The following is an 18,759-nucleotide window of genomic DNA, read 5'->3' as shown; positions in this document are numbered from 1 at the left end:
CAAGGCCACCTGGCGCGTCGAGGAATGCCAACGCTCATGTAGAGAGTCGAGACTGCCGGACGCGGCTACGTGTATACTCATGTTTGCATGAACAAAAATCGGGCTTATTCGCTGGCGCGCGTCGAGGCCAAGATCGCTTCGGCTTCCATGTCGGTGATGAGGCAGGAAATGCGGCTAATGTCGTGGGCGTGGTTGGCCTGGAACTGGCGCCTCTGCGCGACCGCGAGCTTCTCGATCCAGACGTGCTCAGGCTCGTTGCGCTCATAGAGCGACCGGACAAGTCGGCTGGTCTCCTGCAGCGGCAAGAGCTCACCGTGGCGCCGCGACCCGGTAAAGTCGCAGCCTTCCTGCACGAGCGTCTCGGATTCGGAGAGCGGCGTGCCCATGATCCTAATGCAGCAGTGCAACAGATGCTATAGGAATAAGACATTACTCACCAGCTGGACCAGCTGTACGTGAGCGGGCCGATGTTGACGGTCGGGTCGTCCTCGATCGCTTGCGTGAGCAAGAGCCACCGATGCTCCTCGCACCGAAACTGCGTCACGTAGCTGTAGCAGCTACCGTTGCCAAGCTGGACCGATGAATAGTAGACGGTGGGATATGGCTCCTTGAAGAGCACGGTCTGCACCTAATAGCACCAGAATTCTCGGTATACCGTAGGTATAATGACAGATTCCCATGATGGGCAGAGGAAAAGTCCCACTCTACCTCCATCACCGACAGCATCGGCATCCGCTTGTACGCCTCGATGACCATGGCCGGGTCGGCGCGCAAGACGTGCTGCTTGAAGATGCGCGCTCGGAATGAGACCCCGAGCGCCTCGGTCGTCGACGCGAGCCATGGCTCACGGGACACGGGGAAGCTCGCTGCGTCCAGCGCCTTGTCGACGGCGTCATAGAGAAAATCCATCATCCACATGGCGCCGGCGCGGCGCAGCTGTGGATCCTGTGACAAGGCCGCGTTGCGCCACGTGGGCACGTTGCAGGCGACCGTGCGTGGCACCGTTGTCGTCATGAGGAAGCGCACATAGCGCAAGAGGTCGTCGATACGGCGGCTGTTGGCGCGAATGCTTCCCATGAGGAGCTTCCGCGTCCACAAGGCGCGGAGGGTCTTGGCCTTTTGCATCGCCGTGTACGTGGTGCGGAGTCGGTCGGCCTCGAGCGAGAGCAGTTCAAATTCGTGGCGCAGCTCGACGGCGCTGCTCTGGAGCTTGATGCGGCTGCTTCGTTGCGACCGCAGCCGGGCGCTCGGTGTTTTGCTGCTGCATACAGGGATACCAACCCAGATCGACGAAGGGTCCACCTGCAACGCTGACATGCCGCCACGTGCTCGATTAAATACGATCTTGGCCAAGAGCGGCTGCACGCCACGGTCTCGCTTAAATACGATCGTCGGCAAGACTGACTGACATGCACTTCTGCTCACTAAAGTACGCTCCATTAAGTTCGCCACCCACAACTCCAATCTCAAACAGCAAACTCAAACTCAACAACATAATGCCCCGGCAAGCCAACTTTCGGGCTACGTACTACAAGAGCCTCGGCGTGCAGGGGAAGGAGGTCGAGGCGACGTTCGCCTCGCTCCTCGGCGAAGCGCAGCCCAGCATCAGCCTCGTCGAGAACCTCTCGCAGCTCATCCACATGACGCTCGAGTTTGGCGTGCCCATGAATTACCGACCGACGATGTGGTGCTTGGTGGGCGGCGTGCTTCCGCTCGTGCGCGACGTCGACGCCGACACGTGGAGCTTTGTGCGAAGAGAGAAGCGCGTCATGTTCGCCGACGTGCAGATGGCGCTCCGCGTACACAGCAGCGCGACCGACCTTCCAGCGCTCGTGGCTTTTTACATGGCGCACATCCGCGTCCACCTCGCCGATGCGATGCGTACGCTGCTTTCCCTACGCGGCGGCTTGATAGACGATTGTAGCGCTGACGTGGGTCATGGACGACCCGCAGGTGACGGCCGGCGTCATGCATGCGATATGTCAGGTGCTCAACGACCCGATGGAGCAGTTTTGGTGCGCGATCACGTTCCTGGAGCTCATCGACCGAGGTACGATGATGATGCGTCAAGCGTATGGTCTGAGCATGTGCGTAGGGCTCGCGGACCTCCGGCCGGTGATTGACGTGGCCGAACTGTACCACATTTCACCGTTGGGCCTCGAGACCATTGTGTTTCGCATCTGCGCCGCCAAGCCCGACGCCGCCAAAGTCGAAAACTCATAACTTATCGTGAATACCATCAAATGCAAGCGTGTCCTAGACCATGATCGTTGCGGCTTCGCGCGTGCCGTCGTCGTCCTTTGGGACCGCCTTGGGCTTCTTGGTCGCCGACGACGGACGGCGTGTCTTCTTCCCCTTTGCCACGTCGAAGTCCATTTGGCTCTGGTCCTCTTGGATGATGGGCCAAAGCAGCTTGAAGCTCGCCCAACCCGACGCGTACTCGGCGGTTGATGTCGGGATCTTGAGCACATGGGGGCTCACGAGGAACGACGCGACGGGCTGGTCCTGCGTCTTTGTGCTTCGCGACGGCTGGTACGTCTGGCACTTGTCGTCGTCGAGACTGTACGTGCTCTTGAGGTGGCTCTTGAGGCGCAAAAGCAGTGCGAGTGCAAAAGCCAGGTTGCATGTCTTTGTGAGCTTGTCCGGAAACTCTTCTTTCGTCGGGATCGGCCACTTGTGGTCAAAGTTGAGCTTGGGAAACGCCTTCTTGACGGCGATGAGCACAGTCCTAGTATAATATGAGCTGCTGCACAGGATGAAAGCTAGTACGCACTCCAAGTGGAGCGAGATGTCGCGATTGATCGTGTGGATGAGGTACAGTGGCTCGTCCTCGGTCGCAAACGGAAGCCACGCGAGGATCGACGCAGTGTACGACAAGTACGAAAGACCACTCTCGCGCGACAAACTGCCGTTCGCCATGGACTGGAAGATCTGTCCCTTCTCTCGAAAGTGGACGAGAAGTCCGTTAAAGAACGAGTGACGGCGAGCGCGATCCGGCTGCATGCACAGCTGGTACATGCGACCAAAGAGACACTACGCGTTCGCACACATGAGAACCAATCGCAGAGCGGATCCCCTACGTTTTTTGACGCGTCCTGGACGGTCCAAGCGCCAGTCATCTTGAGCTGAAACGTGAACGACTGGTAGATCCCGCGCACGGCGGGGGCAACGACGCTAGCCTTGCACTTGATAAGCGCTTCTTCGAGATTGCGGTAAGCTGCATCGCGCACCACGGCAACCTATGATGTTACCGATTTTAAGACGAGCCACTCGATAGTGGGACGCGACGTACCCCGTCGGCTTCCAAGGTGACGAGGGTCGCAAAGCACTCCAAAGGGTTGATGACGCCTTGGGTCACGAGCAAACCGATGCACGCCACCGCTTGGCGCCGGATCATGGTCTGCTCGTGCATCGCAAGCGCCAAAATGTTGCCGAGTTGAGCTTGCATGATGCTTCCAATGAGCGACGTGTCGCCTTGCTGGTCGCCTTGGACTTGCTGTTTGTGCTGCTTTTTGGCGGCTTGTGCCTTCTCGAGGCGAGCTTCCTCGGCTTCGAGAAGCTCTGTGAGACTCACGACCATTTGGAGCTGGACGTTGGCGCACTCGTGGGCCAGCATCTTAGTGATGACGCCATCTTCATAGGCTTTGAGGAAAAGCCGCGGGTGGCGATGGAAGAGGAAGCCAAAGCCCTGCACGTTCTTCACCTGAAACGCGACTGTGAATGACGGATGCGCCTCCGGCAAGAGCGTAAACCGATAGTACACGCTGTAGACACGCTTGAGAATCTAAAATATGCGCGTCAAAACACATCACGTGGTCCCATTCATGGCGCACTTTGCCCGCCTCGATGCGAATGTTGAGGTTCTCGTAGACGTCCCAATCCAAACTGCCGCAAATGAGGCCCGTCACAAAAAGCGCGCGTTGCAGTTGGTACTGCTGGCCAGCGGCGAGACTCGGGCTATTGCTCTTAAAGATCGGCTCCATCTACGAGTCTTGTGAGCACATCAACCTTATGTCGTATATCCAAACCTTCACGAGGAAGGTGTAAAACTTTTCGAGGAGATGGGAAAGCACGGTCGGTTGACGCTTCGTGGGTGCGTCCAAAACAAGACGCGCAAGGCATTCGACGCTGGGCTTGACGACACCTGGTGGAGCTTGGAGCACAAGCGCCTGCAAGTCCGCTTCTAGGGCGCCGATCCAGGTTTCGTCTACATTGCGTGTGAGTTGCCGTTCAGAAGCATATATCGCCCTACTTGACTTTTCCATGGCCGAAAACACCAGCGATATCATGCTGATCGTCAACGCGAAGACCTGGGCCTGAATATCGCGGTTGAACCGACTGTCTGGCTTGAGATACACCACAAGGGTGTCTTTGTAGGGCTCGAGGAGCTCAGGGATCGCCGAGCAAAACACGTGAAGTGTCTTGAGCGTGGCGACAAACTGCTTGTCGGGCTCTACAAGATTGAAATGATTCAGAATCGTTCGGTAAAAGTTGTGCCAACCTCGGCAAGTCAGGTGGGGCAGCACCGTGCCTTCTTCGAGTTGTAGGAGGAGGTCAAGAAGGCCTGCGACAATCGACTCGCAGTACTCATCAATGTCGTCTCCTGCGATCTTGCGCAGCCGCTGAATGAGTTCGACAAACCAGTCGGCTTTGGTCACGCGCTGAACGACTTCCATGATCGAGAGCACGCGATACGTGCCGTAGTCGGATGTCTTTTTGGACTTGAGCTTCAGAAGACTAGCCGGGATCACAGCGCCATCTGCGTCACGCTTTTGCAGTGCAGGCAGGTCCTCGTCAAACCAGACTTCCTGGAGCGTCGACACGATGAAGTCCTTGATCGTCTCATCTTCGGAAGGATCCGCGAGCCGCTCGATCAAAGTCCGGAGGCACGTGGAGACGGTTGCGTTGGCCACGTCGAATTCGTTCACAATGTAGTGGCGATAGATCTTCAGGACGCTCTTTCGAACGCTGATGCCCTTGTCACGCACGCGATCATGGAGCATCTCGGCGTAGCGAGGAAACTACATGCATAGTTCCATCAGCAAGCTGGGTCACGCAGATGAAGAAAAGAATTGTCGTACCAGAGATGGCTGGTCTTCGACATACTTGCCGACGAGCTCGACCGAGGCCTGGCGCACGGCATTTGACTCGTCCATCAAACAGCTCGTGATCGCTTTCTGCAGCGCTTCACTGGTCATCAAGGTCGGGTCCGCGTCAATGATGCCAACGATGGAACGCAGAACACGCGTGCGTAGCGTAGATTGACCGCGCGACAAGAAGCCGAGGATGTGCAAAAAGATCGTCTCGAAATGCCCGCAAAGCTCCCGGCTGGCCAAAAAGTAGCCGACGACGCTTCGCGCTTCGTCGCGGTTCAAGTTGCACGACGAGGTGGGCGTAAAACCTTCGTCGACGCGCGAGAGATGGAACGCCTGAGCATCTTCAGAGATGTGGGCCGACTTTTGCTGCACGTACACGAGCAGCAGCTCCGAGGCCGACGTCACGTGGCTCTCTTCCATACTGTGGAGAAGACGCTTCTCAGACGCTTGGGTATGGCACGTGATCGTCTTGAGCGTCGCCGCGATCTTGCCAAGCAAGTGCAGGGCCAAGACGGCAACTTGTGTCTCCGGCTTGTTAGACATGAGCAAGCCCGTGAGACCTGCAACGAGCGCCTCGACGAGAACTTCGGCCACAGGCCAGTCCGGCGACGAGAGGAGCACGAGAACGTCCTCGACAAAGTGCTCAAAGTGCAAGCGTGCGTTGACTTCTTCGTCCTTCTTCATGCACTTGAGCAAAAGAAGCTGGACAACGGATCGCGCCGTCTCGTGCACTTGGTCCATCGACAGCACGATACACGACTGCACAAGCGTCGCCAAAAGCACCACGATGACTTGCACGTAGTCGTCGTCCACCTTGTACGTACGCAGGTTGCGCTTGCTTGTCGAGAGTTTTACGAGCACGTAAAAGACGTCTTCGAGGAGTAGCGTGCGGTGGGCGGGATAGTGCACAAAGATCGCGCGAAGCATGCGAAGTGCACCCAGCTGCACGGTCGAGATCGACGTCTGCTGGTTGTCCATGGCAAACACGGCCATGAGCACATTCGAAAGTTGAAGAATCCAGCTGTCCTGGAGCTTGAGGCAGCCCATGAGCTCTTGCAGCGAGTCCAAGAAGCTGTAGACAATGTCGACAAGGCCGGCCTTCTCCATCTTCTTCTTGAGCGCCGTGTGCGCCTTGTCCTTCTCGTTCTTGGACTCCTTCCCGCTCACAACGACCGAGTACGTTGCAGCGTCCAGCGCAGGGTAGATCAACCGCTGGAGCACATGCTTGACAAGCAAGACGCAATGCTCAATGTGCTCTTCCGAGAGCAGTCGGCGGTCGACGTCCGGCGACGTCATGACGAGTAGCATCGACGTCGCTGCGTCCAAAGCCGTGTTGACGTCTTCGAGGAGGCGCCCTTCATCTGCCGAACGATCTTGCACAAAGAGGTCAATCTGTCGAGCCTCCGTGACCTAAGTTGCACACAGTAGTATCGACTTCAACTTGATGCTAGCGTGTACCTGGACGTCAAGAAGGATCATGAGATCCAAGAGCTGCTCGACCGGAAGTCGTGCGATCACGAGCTTGCTTGACTTGTGCATGATGTAGAGCATGTGACGGATCTTCTTTGTCGCGCGGTGCGCACTGCGCGGGTCGGCCAAGTCCATCGACCACTGCTCGAGAGTCTCCTGATGTTTTGCGACGCTCGACGCCAGCTTGGTCTCCTGCGTCTCGAGAAGGCTCGGGTCGGACTCCGTGCGCGCCAAGCGCTTCCCCTTTCGCGCCGAGTCGTCCATCATCGCCGACTTGCGCTTCGCGGAGCTTCGCGTCGTCGCGGGTGCAAGCACGTTCTGGGCCACCGCCATGCGGAGCAAGGGGGAGATGGATGGTTCCGTAGCGTCATCCATGCTTGGGGGGGTGCTTCCATGCGTTGGTCTACCAGAACACGACTTCCATGAACTACATCCATCGAGGTTGCATGCACGTACAGGAGCGATGGGGGGACGGCCGAGACAAGCGCATGGAGCGCGGCCATGTCCACGGCCTCCGGGTCGATCGAGGGTTGCATGGAGCGCGTCCGGGGCCCCGGTCGGAGGTTCCATCTTCCCGTCTTCCGCGCGTCCGAGCGCATCGGCAGCGGGAACGACCGGCTCATGATCTCTCGCGCTCAAATCGGAAATCCAAATTCGATTCATTTTATTTCGTGTCGTACACTATTTTAAGTGCATTTAACCGTCCACCGGTCACAGGTCGTCAGCGTCGTCCCTAGTCCGAGTGATACCTTCTTGCAGTCTTCCATAATGTATGAAAGGCATGTGCAAGCTGGATACGAGCGTACATGCTGCGCTGTCTGCATGCGCTGTCAAGATGTGGCAACCATTTATAGTGTTTCTACACTATTTCGGGACACTTGGGACGACGCCTTGGCTGTATTCCGGATACACTGGGGCTCGTTATCCGGATATATTTTGGATTCGGTTTTTCGCCTCATGCTCGAAGAGCGGGTGACCTGCGTCGGCGCTGCGGCGGCCAGCCGGGCGCTCGTCGCGACATGCGACCACTTCAACTACAGGTGGATGTTCCACACGTCGGAGGCCTCGATGGTGCTGGTGGTGTCCCGAGGTGCACTGCTCCGAGGGTCCGATGCAGAGCCATCGACAGCCAATCCGTTTGAGCCGCATCAAGTCCTGCCACTCCCAGCCACGGCGCAGAGCATTGCGCTGCATGCAAGCTCGCTTCGCGTAGCTGTGGCGTGCGTTGATGGGCGAGCGATGCTCTTTGGTATTGCCCACGGATCGTCGCCGCTGAACGACGACGATGCGCAATGGCAGTGCGAGGCAACGTGGCGGTACGTAGCCCAGCTATGCAACATGTATGGCATACCATGCCTAGGTGCGAGGCCGATATGCAAGCGCCTCTGCAGTGGTGCGAGACGAATGACGATCTCACGCTCGTCGCGGCGGGGACGCGCATGACATCGTGGAAGGTCGTTCATGACGCCGTCACGGTTTACGCCCACCGATCGTTTGACCTGCGCGCGGGTGCTCCTGTACACTTGCTTGCTGCCGCCGCAGACGGTCGCTACATCGCGACGGGCGCCACAGCGCACTCTCGCCTTCTCAAGGTGTGTTTGCGCAGCCGTCTCTCGCTTGGCTATATACGTTCTTAGGTCTGGTGCATGGACGCTTGGCCGTCCGAGACCGCTGCGCCACCGTGCGTCTTCTTGGGCCATGCTCGCGCCGTCCGCTCCATGGGTAGCGACAGCCATTCATACTTCCCCGTCTGACAATGCCGGTTAGAATGGCTCGACGCGAGGGCCCAAGGAGGGGACAACGCGTCGTTGCTCACACTCGACATGCGCGGCCAGCTGACACTGTGGCGAGAAGACTTGAACGCAAGCCCATTCGCATTTCTTCAGACGCTGGCGATCGATACGACGGCGATCCTCTCGCAGTATTCGTCGGTCAACCTCATCGCGTGCGGGCTCGTGGCGCGATCCAAGCCGCGCCCGCTTGTACGGACCACGCTCGCCGACGGGCTCTGCTTTTGGGAGCTCGCGCCCAAGACCGAGTCCAAGCACCTGGTGTACGACGCCAGCATGGACCAACGCGGCGTCGGTCAAGCGACGGGCTTCTTCTTCCGATCCGGCGCCACGGCCGACACGCACCAAGGTCCATTTCGAGCTTGCGATGGTTGTACTTATGGTGCGTAGGTGAAAAGTTCATTCCTGGCAACGTTGCCTTGCACAAGCACGCTGCCACGTACGTCCTCTACGGCGTCCTCGACAATGGCGACGTGTGTGTTTGGCGCCTCGACGCCGTCTCGCTCCTGGTACACTGTCTGTTCTTGACTCGAATCGTAGAACCCATACCGAAGTAGAATGCGACGCCACGGAGCACTTTGCTCGGAACGTTCTCGGGGCTGCGCACGCTCTTTCGGTCCGCAACGCTGTACGACGTCTCGTGGCTTCCTACCGCGCATGGTACTGCTTGGTCTATCGCAGAGATGGAGCGAGCAGACTCTGCATTAGATGCGAGCGCTCCGGTTGTCGATATTCTGTTGCAGTCGATGCCGATCGGCGAGCTACAGCGCATCCAGCTACGCGTTGCCGGAGCACTCGACCTCGTTTCCGTGACGGATGTCTACCCCAGCATGGCGTCCCATGCCCCGATTGCCGCGGTTGTGGCGTCGTCGACGTCGACTCTCGGGCTCGTCGACGCCAACGAGACGCTCTTTGTACTGAGCGACGATGCGACCCTTGCAAAGCTCGCCCACCAGCATCTTGAACTGACGCACACGCGGTTTCGATCGACAAACTCGGTCGTCACGGCCGTCGCTCTCCTCGACGCCGACCTCATTCTGTGTGCGACGGCCAACAGCGAGATCCTCGCCCTCTGCGGCTACGACAATCATACTAAGGCCAATATCCTCACGCTTGCAACGACAGCGTCTACCCTGCGTCGTCTCGTCGTGCTGCCCACGACGCTCCTCGGCCTCGGTGACGACGGCAGCGTGTATGTTTGGATGTTTTCTCGGTCGCCGCTGCTGCTCACAGACGCCTCCGTGTGGGCGACAGACTGCACGGCGGTGGTGTTCATGGAGCAATATGCCTTGGGCGCCGGTGCCTTTCTCCTCACGGTCTCGGCGCCGTGCACGCTTGCTACGTGGTCGGTCGCCACGGGCGCCGTCTTGCACCGCTTTGCCTTGAGCAAATGCGTCTTCCAGCGTCTTGCACAGCGCGTCGACGGCACGTTTGCGCTCCTTCTCGACGACGAGAGCGACCCAGCGAGAGTGCGCGCGGGCGACAGCCGCACCGTCTGCGTGCACACACCGTACGATGCGGTCGCGACGTCAAAGTGGACAGTCGACGCACGGACGAGCGCGATCGCGTGGCTTCAGGACGCATTCGTGCTCTGCCTCGCGCGCGGCGTCCAGCTGACGCTCTACAACGGTCCGACCGTGCTCTGGACGATGGACATGGCGCTGCCGCCGGCGACAACCCTACTTCTCCACGATAGCGCACTGTACATGAGCCGAGGTGCGCTACTGACACGGGCCGTCGTCTTGCCCCAAGAGCGTGCATCGCCAAGTGTATGGCCGCCGCTACTGCTGTTTCAGCTGCTTCGGCGCGGCGCCTTCAAAGCACTGCGGCGCTTCTTGGAGGCGCTCAAGGTATCAATCGAAGCGTACGAAGAGACGTGCTACGTCAACATGCACGCGACGCCCGTGTATGTGCCGCCGCGCCTCACGTGGGCTCGCATCATGCTCGACCCGGCCTCGGGCAGGGAAGATCTCTGGACACCGAGCGGGGCGAGTCGGTCGTCGGCGCCAAAGGACTGCGCCGCGCTCTTGTTTGCCCCGCGCGTGCCGCTGAAAACGACGCCAGCTCGCGAGAGCACGGTCGACTACGAGGCGTTCTTCACGCCCGCGCGCGTGGCATTGCTCGGCATTCCCGATCCCAAGACGCTCACGTCGCTCACGGCCATGCTGCACGTCGTTGATGACGTCGAGGATGTTCCTGGCATGAAGTTTGCGCTGGCCTTGCGCTGGCGCGAAGAGGCGTACGCTGGCTTGAGCGCCGAGGCGCTGCTCTGGGCGCGGCTCTCGAAAATGGACTTCTTGACCGCGTTGCCGTGGCTTTCGCCGACCAAGTGGACGTGGACCGAGATGCGCGATCTCCGCTTGCCCTTTTGGCTCGACGACTTAGCCAAATTGCGCGAGAAGACCGAGCAGGTCGCGCAGTCGGCGTATGCAGGTACGTTCTTCGTCGTCATTCGACTTCTTCTGATCCTCGTAGCCTCCAAAGATCCGTTCGACGTCGCGCTCTACTACGTGCTGCTGGGCAAAACGCGGCTCCTTGCTGGCCTCTTCCGGCTCGCCAAAGAAAACAAGATCGCCGACCTCCTCACCAACGACTTTGACGACGACCGGTGGCGCACGGCGGCCATCAAGAATGCATTTGTGCTCAAATCCAAGGGCCGGTACACTTGTATATACAGTGTCTCGCGATGCCATACGGGTATGTAGGTACATGCTGGCGGCCACCTTCTTCCTTCTTGGCAGCAAGATTTACGAAGCCGCCGCGATGGCCGAAGCGGCCGACCCGACGCTCGTGCTCTCACTTCTGATTTGCAAGCTTGCTGAAGCCGACGCGCGCGGTCCGATCACGACCCAAGTGCTCAACAACATGGTGCTCTCGCGCGCCAAAGCGTGCGGGGACGTGTACTTGGAGGCGCTGGCGCAGCTGCTACTCACCGGCGAGTTTCCGTACATGACGTTGTTGACGCCGCCGACCACCGCGATGCGCTGCGGCTTTGACACGACGTCGACCATGTACTGGCGCGACATGAACCAGTCGTTGTACGCTGCCTGTGCCCTCGTGCGCTACGATTTTACACGGCGCGTCTACAGCGACGCCGACACGCAGCTTGTTGTTGCCCTGCACGTCAAGGTACAAGCGCACTTGCCTTGTACCGACTCCTACCTGCGTCGTAGGCAGCGTCGCGCCTCTTGGCGCAAGGCCTCACGCGGTCCGCGTACCGCTGTTGCAGCGACCTCTCAGAGAGCTTTGGGAGCCTTGCAATTCCAGAGATGGCGTCCGTCATGCTGCAGCACACAAAGGTTGCCAACGTCACGAGCCAGCTCGCCGCGGTCTCGGAGCGCCTCGTCGTTGCAACCACCGCCTCGTTCGAGACCAAGGACGCTAGCGAGCTCGGTCCGCTGCTCATCAACCTGCAGGAGGAGCTCGACGCGTTTGCGAGTGTGCGCCTACTCGACATTGACGACCACCTTCGACAAGACCTCCCGCTCATTCACGTGTTGGCCACGCATGTGACTGGCACGGCCCGCAGCGTGACTGCACCGCTGCAAGCGTTTTTAAACACAGTGCTCGCGGGTGGCGCGCCGTGGGCTGCGCTTCGGGGTGCGATCGTCTGGACGCAGTACTTGCACATTGTGTTTGCGCTTGGTATCGAGCCCGACTCGAGCACGATCCGGCTTGCGTCGACGTGTATCTACAGCGCGCTCTGCCTCGCGCTCCGTGTCGCGACAATAAGCCTCGAGCGGTGCTGTGTCGGTCGGCTGGTCCACGTCCTCTTTCCGCAAAAGGAGCTCCACGAGATGCCCAGCGACAAGTGCTACACGTGCCACGTGTGGCAGCCGAAGAAGGCGCCTGCGTCCTTGCGCCACGACCTTCCGACGCTCCATGCCGTGCTGCAGCAGCTCGTGAGCCTTCAGCCAAAGTGGCCACCGCCCAAGGCCGCGACCCTCCACTCGGACGCGTGCGCGTGCAGCCGCCTCTTTCTGGCGGCCGCGTACCACTGCATGGCCGTGCACGCAGCGCGGATTCTGGGCGACCCTGACGACGTCTTGAGTCGACAGTGGACGATGTGGGCGGCAAGCTCTCCCCGCGTGATCGCTCCTTGCAGCGACGCTGCGGAGGGGCACTGCCCGTGGCGCCATTTGATGCTGCAGCTGGCACCGTCAATTGGCCACAACAACGCAGCCCAGGACAACATGACGACGACGAGCGGCATGGAGCTGCCATCGCCGAGCTCGATTGAGGTCATCTACAAGAGCCAAGTGCCCGGCGAGTCGGTCAAAAGCATGTGCTTCAACCCCGAGCAGCGCAGCACGGTCGTGCACTGCAACGGCCGGTTCATTTACCGCTCGACAGCCAAGAAGCCGCGTCGCGACGCGCCACCCAGCGACCTCTCGAGCCTCTGCCAGGTACTCTGACGCGTCCGGAGCTCTCCCTCACGACCTCGTGTAGCTTCAAGTCAACACGCGGTTCTCGCCGCCGCCAGCGTTTGCAAACGAGATGGAGGTGTCGCCCAAGACGACGCCCGCCAATCCGCTGTCGCCGACGCCCGACAGCCGGTCGACGAGCTACCGCCCGATTGCGCTCACGGCGCACCCGTCGCTCTCGGTGTTTTGCGCGGGCACGACCAAAGGCGTCGTGGATCTCTGGCGCTTTGACAACCCGACAGCGCCGCTCGGCAGCTTTGAGCACCACGTCCCGACGGTACGACAAGGCTGTCGGTGGTTCCATGGACTAGTTGTCTGTAGCTCAATCCGCTGACGCAGCTGGCTGCGCCGCGCCGTGACGTCCACCGCATTCGGTTTGAGAACAGCGGCCACACCGTACGCCTCCCATACTCCCAACGCCAGCAAGAATATGCTTTCGAATCTAGCTTGGCGCGTGCGACAACGTCGGGTTTGTCTACCTCTGGAACTTTTCGAGCTCGGGCGCGACGGGGTGCTACGCGCACCTCCAGGTACAACCCTGTGCATGCAGAGGAGGCATGCAACGCTGCCTAGTGCCACAACCGAGGGACGCGCGACTTTACGTTTCTCAACGCCTCGAGCTGCCTCGCGTCCGTGGGAGCGTCGACCAAGTAGCAATGTCACCTTGATATGGCTCTTCATGGTTGGGGCTGTAGAAAAAAGAGTCTCTGCTTGTGGGACACGCTCCTGCCGCCGCAAAAAGCGCTGATTTCCGCGCCCTTGTGCCACCCGCTGGGCGCGACTGCTGTCGTGTTCTCTTCGCGCCACCAGGTACCTTCGATTCGCTGTGTTGAGTTGGCACTCACGGGTGTAGCTGCTCATCTCGGGCGGCGAAAGCGGCGGGCTCAGCGTCTTTGACGTGCGTCGGCAGCGCATGCTGCATACGGTCTCGGCCGCCCACGACAGCGCGATTACAACGCTTGTCCTGCACCCGCGCGGCCACTCGGTGCTCTCTGGCTCGGCCACGGGCGACATCAAGGTACATGGCAAATGGCAGCATCGATGCTATGCGAATGGCAAGTAGATTTGGGCGCTGCCGCTCTTTCGGGAGCTCGCATCGTGGCTCACGGGCAAGGCCAAGCCGGTGGTCGCCACGTTCCTGGGCGACACGACCTCGGCCTTTGTGGCGCCGGTGCGACCCGTTGGGTTGAAAATGAGAGTCTTAGTTGCACGTAGACCATCACGGGCGTCACGGACGCGTTTGCGACCGACGACTTCTTCTACACGAGCCACTCAGACGGCTCAATCCAGCGCTGTCAAGTCCCCACCTTGCTCGACTAGACGTCCTTGCTAGTAGAACAACATGGGCCTTCTCGTAAGATCGAAAGCAACAAGCCAGAGATGTGCATCCTACAACAGTCCAACGTGCTGAGCTACTGAGGCTTCGTTGGTCCGCACCGTGTCGACTGCCACCAGGCGCGAAGACAACGTTCTTCTCGGTAGCCTAGGCGCGCTGCTGCTCTTAGTATATCGACGCCCTGCAGTCATCGTAGTTCCGGTCGTCTTGGGTTGGTCAATGCGTCCATCAATAGCCCATGGCAAGGGACGGCGGGTGCAGCAGTCGACAGCGCCCGGTCGTTTGCAGCGAACAGCTCTGTCTGTTGAGTGGCCCGGCGCTGCCCACCGCTCGCCCCAGCAACGAGCGATGGCTCTGTCGTGGCATGATGCTGTCAAAGCTCGAGTCGCCTTTGGATTGGCTGAATTACAGCCAATGAAAAAAGGCCAGTTGCCAAGAGCCTGGGCCGTGCACTCGAGCAAGCATGGCGTGGATGGCGCCGATGCTTCTTCAGCCAACAGCTCTGTCTGTTGAGTGGCCCGGCGCTGCCCACCGCTCGCCCCAGCAACGAGCGATGGCTCTGTCGAGGCATGATGCTGTCAAAGCTCGAGTCGCCTTTGGATTGGCTGAATTACAGCCAATGAAAAAAGGCCAGTTGCCAAGAGCCTGGCTGGGCCGTGCACTCGAGCAAGCATGGCGTGGATGGCGCCGATGAAGCGAGCGGTCATGCAGTTTGGCGAGAAGCTGCCGACGAGTACGTCGCCGTCGCCGCTCATGGCGCGTACTATGCTCTATGGTAGTGCAACACCTCGAGCCCATTCCCAACACGCGCTGCTGGAGCCTGCCCAACGGCCTTGCATGCCACCAGCGCCACGACGGGTCGCCCACAACCACGAAGCGTACGCAGATACTACTGACGACGCTGCCAGAACGGTTGACTCACGCTTGCACAGATGCGTGCACGTGCTGCGCGAACGACGTCGATATCTGGTGTCTCGACTGCAACCGCCACGTGTGCGGGCGTTGCAGCACGAACCATCACGCCAACCACCGATGCTTTGCACTGCAGGGTACGCGCTTGCCGCAGAGTGCAGAGGGGCATGCGGGCGTCTAGGTCCGCGTGGCACAGCCTTGTTGCAGACGGCGTGGTCACCAGAGTTTGTCGCCAAGGTGCAAGACGAGATGCGAAAGACCATTGTACGCGGCCTTGGTCGTACTAAGGCTCAAGCGTGCACCGTAGGAAGCCATCAAGGCGCGCGCGCGAATGAAGAACGGGGCATTCGTCTCGCCGCCGGTGCAGACGGCCTCGGTCGTCGACTTGTCCTTCGAGTCGCCGCAAGCCACGCATGTGCAGCCAACCGACAGCGTTCTCGAGATCACGCAGGGATTGCAGTCGCTGGACGCGTCCGAACATGCTCAGAAAGACGTCCTTGGCGACGTGCTCGTGGAGAAGTACACTCGCTGGAACAAGGCGGTGGTCACGGCAAGCCAGCAGCTCCATGTGCACGCCGCCCGCGTGGCCAGTGCGTCCGAGGACGACCTACAGCGTGTGCGAGACGAGCATTCCGAGCTCGAGCGCGAATATACTGCAGCCCTTGAGGCCCGGTACGACGAATCTGCCACAGGAAGCTGACTAGCTGACGTTGATACTAGGACCAACGCAGTGGCCGAGGCGATTGCGTACTTGCCTGTCGTCAAGCAACTCGTGCAGCCCGAGACGACTCTCGATATCTCTAGCATCGTTCTCGAGCGTCATGCGCAGTGCGCCAAGATTGCCGAAGCCATCGCGCCCCTGGACGCTGCGATCACGGAGAAGGAAGAGGCCCTCGAGGCCGCGATCGCCGCCGACGACTATGACAGTCTCGAGTCCCAGGGCGAGGCGATTGAAGCACTGCGCCGTCAAAAGCGCGTGCTTGAACTTGAGCTGTTTGGCCACTTTGGCGTCATTGCCCACCACAGCCCTCACGTGCGACAACTTGTTGCAACGCTTCCGCCATTGTGAGCCTAATAAATGTCCAGTTGTCTTCTGTTGCAGCCCGTCGTTCGATTCTTGCGTCGTGCTAGCTCTACGAAGGATATACATAGCTACCACGAGGATGATAACCTTTCTCAAGGTATGGGTGGCTTTTAGAAAAGCCAGGTTGTTGTGGAATGCGCGACCGCGATGTTCATCACGATCGGCAGGATGCAAGGGACATTTAATAGTCCTGCGACGCCGAGGACTTGGTCTTCTTCTCCTTGACGGGCGTCGTCGTCGGCGCCGTCTTCTTGGGGAGGAGGATGTTGTGGATGTTGGGGAGCACACCGCCCGACGCGATCGTCACGTCGCCGAGGAGCTTGTTGAGCTCCTCATCGTTGCGGACCGCGAGCTGGATGTGGCGCGGGATGATACGCGACTTCTTGTTGTCGCGGGCGGCGTTGCCGGCAAGCTCGAGGATTTCGGCGCAGAGGTACTCGAGGACAGCGGCGAGGTAGACCGGGGCACCACCGCCGATGCGCTGGGCGAAGCGGCCCTTCTTGAGGAAACGAGCGACACGACCGACCGGGAACTGGAGGCCGGCCTTCGACGAGCGCGACGAGGCCTTGCCCTTGGCACCGCGGCCACCCGTAGCTTTACCCTTGCCAGACATGTCTTGAGGAATGTGAATTCAGAAATGAGTTGGTCGCTGGGCCAATCTGCAGAAACATTCCGCCAATCACCATCCGATATGGTGTAGAACTGCCAATCAAATCATGTTTATGTATGCTAGCCAATGAGATGGCGCCATAGTGGGCCCAACCATTGAAACCCATTCGAAACGGATTTGAATTCGCGGGAGAGGAGAGCGCGGGAAAATCCTAGTAGCACTAGGAGCGAGGGGAGCCGAGAAATGCGAGGTTGAATCAAAATGCTGGAATGGACAAGGAAGGGTCAACACCGCTAGCATAAGCCGGCTTGAGCAACAGTGTACGTACTGCGGTCTCCGAGGAGCTGCCGCTTAGTAGTACTGCACTCCAAACCCTGGCAAATGGAAGCATTTCGCCGTCAGCGTGCCGATAGCTCCATTTGCTCGGAGCAGGCAAAGAGCTACAAGCCTAACATTAGAGCGCTGACAAGGTTTTGCGTGTAGCTGCATACAGGGATGGGCCGCACTGGACTGGGCCTGCTTCCGAGCCCAGTCGGCATACATGGAGCGTACAGTCTTGCGACCGACGAAGCTCAAAATATTCACACGACCTTGTCGCCCCGTGGCAGCAGTTCGTACATTGGCTGACCGTTTTCATTTGGCTTTGAAGCACCCTCGTTGGTGGTGAGCCTTAGTCCCCCTGTGAGCCTTAGTCCCCCTGTGAGCCTTAGTCCCCCTGTGAGCCTTAGTCCCCCGGTGAGCCTTAGTCCCCCTGTGAGCCTTAGTCCCCCCAGTGAGCTCCAGTCCCCTGTCTGACGGTTGGTCTTTGATGGTTGCCAAGATACCGTCCTGGTTAACTTCGCCTCACGCTCGAACAGGGACCGTAGTTGGCGCTGCAATGTGTCTTCGTCGCAGACCAACTTTCACTTCCAGCGACCGACAATCGAGCGCCCCCATGGAACGAGATTCAAACGCTATGTGAAGTCCAACGTTCTATAGCTAAAGTTAATGTAGTCAAGCGCAGCTGCAACCTCGACGCATGGCAAAATGTACAAAGTCGAATGCAATACCCAACCTTGTGGTCGTTTTGCTGACGCGCACTGTTGGGCAGGCACCGACCACCCGTGATAACGACAGCAGCGCATTGAGGCTGGTGCTGCGGAACACAACCGCAGCTTCCGTTCTGCTGCTCTTGGTACTTCAACACCACATTTCGTGTGCAATGCATGTCTGCTACAGCGCTGGAGCCCACCAGCAGTGTCAAGGGACATTCGCAGCTTTGCCCAAGCCCAAGTGCTGTCATCCTCGCATTTTGCCGCCACCATCATCACTGCCCCCCTCATGCACGTGACGTCCTTGTCCGTGGTGCCGCCACGTGGGTTCCCGGCATGCACTTGACAGGATGAAATAGATGTCTCGGATCAAAGCCACATACAAATTTCAAGCTATAAAATACGTAAACCCCAGTGCTCCAACAGTACAGTCATTAGTGCTGCTGCGAGTGACGGCCGACTGTCACTCGGCAGAGGCAGCGAGCCGCTGGTGTGCGGGAATGTCGGCGCCGGCGGGTGCCGAGGCAGCGACGCAAGCAAGCTGCTGGGTGGATGGCGGCGTTGGCACACGCGCTGGCATGCGTCGCCGGCCCGCATCGAATGCCTATGCGTGCATTGAGCGAGGTCGGGCGGTCACGCCATCTGTTTTGCCGCCGGTTCGATTTGGCCGCCACGTGGGTCTGCGGAGGCAGCGCACTCGCGCTACATACAGACCGGCGCATGCTAGCCGGACTCTCATTCTCCAATTTGCCATGAAGCTCTTCCTCGCGCTCGCACTCGCGGTGCTCGTTGCTGCCAATGAAGACTGCGCGTGCATTGACGGCCAGTGCAACAACAACAAGTGTGTCGGCTGCAACATGCAGAGCGCCGAAGGTGGCTACTGCTTCAACGACGTCGACAAGGACAGCTGCGTCGCATGGGGCAAGCCCTATGTGGCGTGCTACCTCGACTCGCCAGACACGCCGACCGAAGGCCCGACTGCCGCGCCGACCGAAGAACCGTCGAG

General features: G+C 59.5%; 7 protein-coding genes across 9 annotated transcripts in view; 4 read left to right on the top strand and 3 right to left on the bottom strand.

Annotated features, from left to right (window-relative positions):
* Positions 1-45: 45 nt before the first annotated feature.
* Positions 46-1,387, bottom strand: SDRG_06008. Of its 2 annotated transcripts, none has more exons than XM_008611760.1 (3): positions 709-1,387; positions 434-628; positions 46-390 (listed from the first exon to the last, which is right to left on the bottom strand). In XM_008611760.1, the coding sequence occupies exons 1-2, from the start codon at positions 1,315-1,317 to the stop codon at positions 434-436; spliced, it is 804 nt and encodes a 267-aa protein (XP_008609982.1). In that variant the 5' UTR covers positions 1,318-1,387; the 3' UTR covers positions 46-390. The 2 variants fall into 2 exon arrangements, with proteins under 2 accessions (XP_008609982.1, XP_008609983.1); XM_008611761.1 differs by having other exon boundaries at positions 438-628.
* A 2-nt stretch (positions 1,388-1,389) lies between these two features.
* SDRG_06007 lies at positions 1,390-2,275 on the top strand (the record flags this gene model as incomplete). Of its 2 annotated transcripts, XM_008611758.1 has the most annotated exons (3): positions 1,410-1,881; positions 1,925-2,050; positions 2,096-2,223. In XM_008611758.1, exons 1-3 carry the CDS (start codon positions 1,410-1,412, stop codon positions 2,221-2,223), a joined length of 726 nt encoding a protein of 241 aa, XP_008609980.1. The 2 variants fall into 2 exon arrangements, with proteins under 2 accessions (XP_008609981.1, XP_008609980.1); XM_008611759.1 differs by having other exon boundaries at positions 1,390-1,881; positions 1,925-2,275.
* Positions 2,210-7,205, bottom strand: SDRG_06006 (hypothetical protein). The gene is made up of 11 exons (XM_008611757.1): positions 7,023-7,205; positions 6,555-6,969; positions 5,082-6,506; positions 4,502-5,021; positions 4,253-4,453; positions 4,029-4,207; positions 3,834-3,983; positions 3,293-3,784; positions 3,081-3,239; positions 2,774-3,033; positions 2,210-2,728 (listed from the first exon to the last, which is right to left on the bottom strand). The coding sequence occupies exons 1-11, from the start codon at positions 7,187-7,189 to the stop codon at positions 2,257-2,259; spliced, it is 4,440 nt and encodes a 1,479-aa protein (XP_008609979.1). The 5' UTR covers positions 7,190-7,205; the 3' UTR covers positions 2,210-2,256.
* Positions 7,206-7,518: 313 nt separating this feature from the next.
* Positions 7,519-14,175, top strand: SDRG_06005 (hypothetical protein). Its single transcript, XM_008611756.1, has 18 exons — positions 7,519-7,882; positions 7,927-8,158; positions 8,204-8,288; positions 8,334-8,705; positions 8,747-8,865; positions 8,914-9,016; positions 9,065-10,789; positions 10,832-11,015; positions 11,062-11,485; positions 11,530-12,762; positions 12,806-13,057; positions 13,102-13,176; positions 13,227-13,310; positions 13,354-13,430; positions 13,476-13,590; positions 13,634-13,798; positions 13,844-13,951; positions 13,996-14,175. Exons 1-18 carry the CDS (start codon positions 7,524-7,526, stop codon positions 14,098-14,100), a joined length of 5,817 nt encoding a protein of 1,938 aa, XP_008609978.1. The 5' UTR covers positions 7,519-7,523; the 3' UTR covers positions 14,101-14,175.
* Positions 14,176-14,754: 579 nt separating this feature from the next.
* On the top strand, positions 14,755-16,129 carry SDRG_06004 (hypothetical protein). Its single transcript, XM_008611755.1, has 6 exons — positions 14,755-14,849; positions 14,896-14,994; positions 15,049-15,165; positions 15,210-15,292; positions 15,336-15,700; positions 15,749-16,129. The coding sequence occupies exons 1-6, from the start codon at positions 14,789-14,791 to the stop codon at positions 16,095-16,097; spliced, it is 1,074 nt and encodes a 357-aa protein (XP_008609977.1). The 5' UTR covers positions 14,755-14,788; the 3' UTR covers positions 16,098-16,129.
* On the bottom strand, positions 16,119-16,725 carry SDRG_06003 (histone H2A; the record flags this gene model as incomplete). The annotated part of the gene is made up of 1 exon (XM_008611754.1): positions 16,119-16,725. One exon carries the CDS (start codon positions 16,723-16,725, stop codon positions 16,294-16,296), a length of 432 nt encoding a protein of 143 aa, XP_008609976.1. The 3' UTR covers positions 16,119-16,293.
* A 1,387-nt stretch (positions 16,726-18,112) lies between these two features.
* The window catches only part of SDRG_06002 (hypothetical protein), a gene marked incomplete at both ends in the record, with an annotated part of 984 nt that continues 337 nt past the window's right edge, over positions 18,113-18,759 (top strand). The window contains one exon of the mRNA XM_008611753.1: positions 18,113-18,753. Coding sequence (XP_008609975.1) covers positions 18,113-18,753 — 641 coding nt within the window. The remainder of the gene's footprint in view (positions 18,754-18,759) is intronic.

The sequence above is a fragment of the Saprolegnia diclina genome (assembly GCF_000281045.1).
Source record: "Saprolegnia diclina VS20 unplaced genomic scaffold supercont1.16, whole genome shotgun sequence".
Lineage (NCBI taxonomy): Eukaryota > Oomycota > Saprolegniomycetes > Saprolegniales > Saprolegniaceae > Saprolegnia > Saprolegnia diclina.
The sequence above is the reverse complement of the archived record's forward strand: the minus strand, read 5'-3'. Positions and strand labels throughout refer to the sequence as shown.

Coding starts and splice junctions, on each gene's coding strand:
- SDRG_06008 (XM_008611761.1), bottom strand. CDS start 1,317: ATGTCAGCGTTGCAGGTGGACCCTTCGTCGATCTGGGTTGGTATCCCT. Junction 629..708: donor CGATGCTGTCGGTGATGGAG/GTAGAGTGGGAC, acceptor TGGTGCTATTAG/GTGCAGACCGTGCTCTTCAA. Junction 391..437: donor ACGTACAGCTGGTCCAGCTG/GTGAGTAATGTC, acceptor CTGCTGCATTAG/GATCATGGGCACGCCGCTCT.
- SDRG_06006 (XM_008611757.1), bottom strand. CDS start 7,189: ATGAGCCGGTCGTTCCCGCTGCCGATGCGCTCGGACGCGCGGAAGACG. Junction 3,984..4,028: donor TTTACACCTTCCTCGTGAAG/GTTTGGATATAC, acceptor CAAGACTCGTAG/ATGGAGCCGATCTTTAAGAG. Junction 3,034..3,080: donor TCCAGGACGCGTCAAAAAAC/GTAGGGGATCCG, acceptor GCGAACGCGTAG/TGTCTCTTTGGTCGCATGTA.
- SDRG_06005 (XM_008611756.1), top strand. CDS start 7,524: ATGCTCGAAGAGCGGGTGACCTGCGTCGGCGCTGCGGCGGCCAGCCGG. Junction 8,866..8,913: donor TCGACGCCGTCTCGCTCCTG/GTACACTGTCTG, acceptor ATACCGAAGTAG/AATGCGACGCCACGGAGCAC. Junction 13,952..13,995: donor CCTCGGCCTTTGTGGCGCCG/GTGCGACCCGTT, acceptor AGTTGCACGTAG/ACCATCACGGGCGTCACGGA.
- SDRG_06004 (XM_008611755.1), top strand. CDS start 14,789: ATGGCGTGGATGGCGCCGATGAAGCGAGCGGTCATGCAGTTTGGCGAG. Junction 14,850..14,895: donor TGGCGAGAAGCTGCCGACGA/GTACGTCGCCGT, acceptor GCTCTATGGTAG/TGCAACACCTCGAGCCCATT. Junction 15,166..15,209: donor CCGATGCTTTGCACTGCAGG/GTACGCGCTTGC, acceptor GCGGGCGTCTAG/GTCCGCGTGGCACAGCCTTG.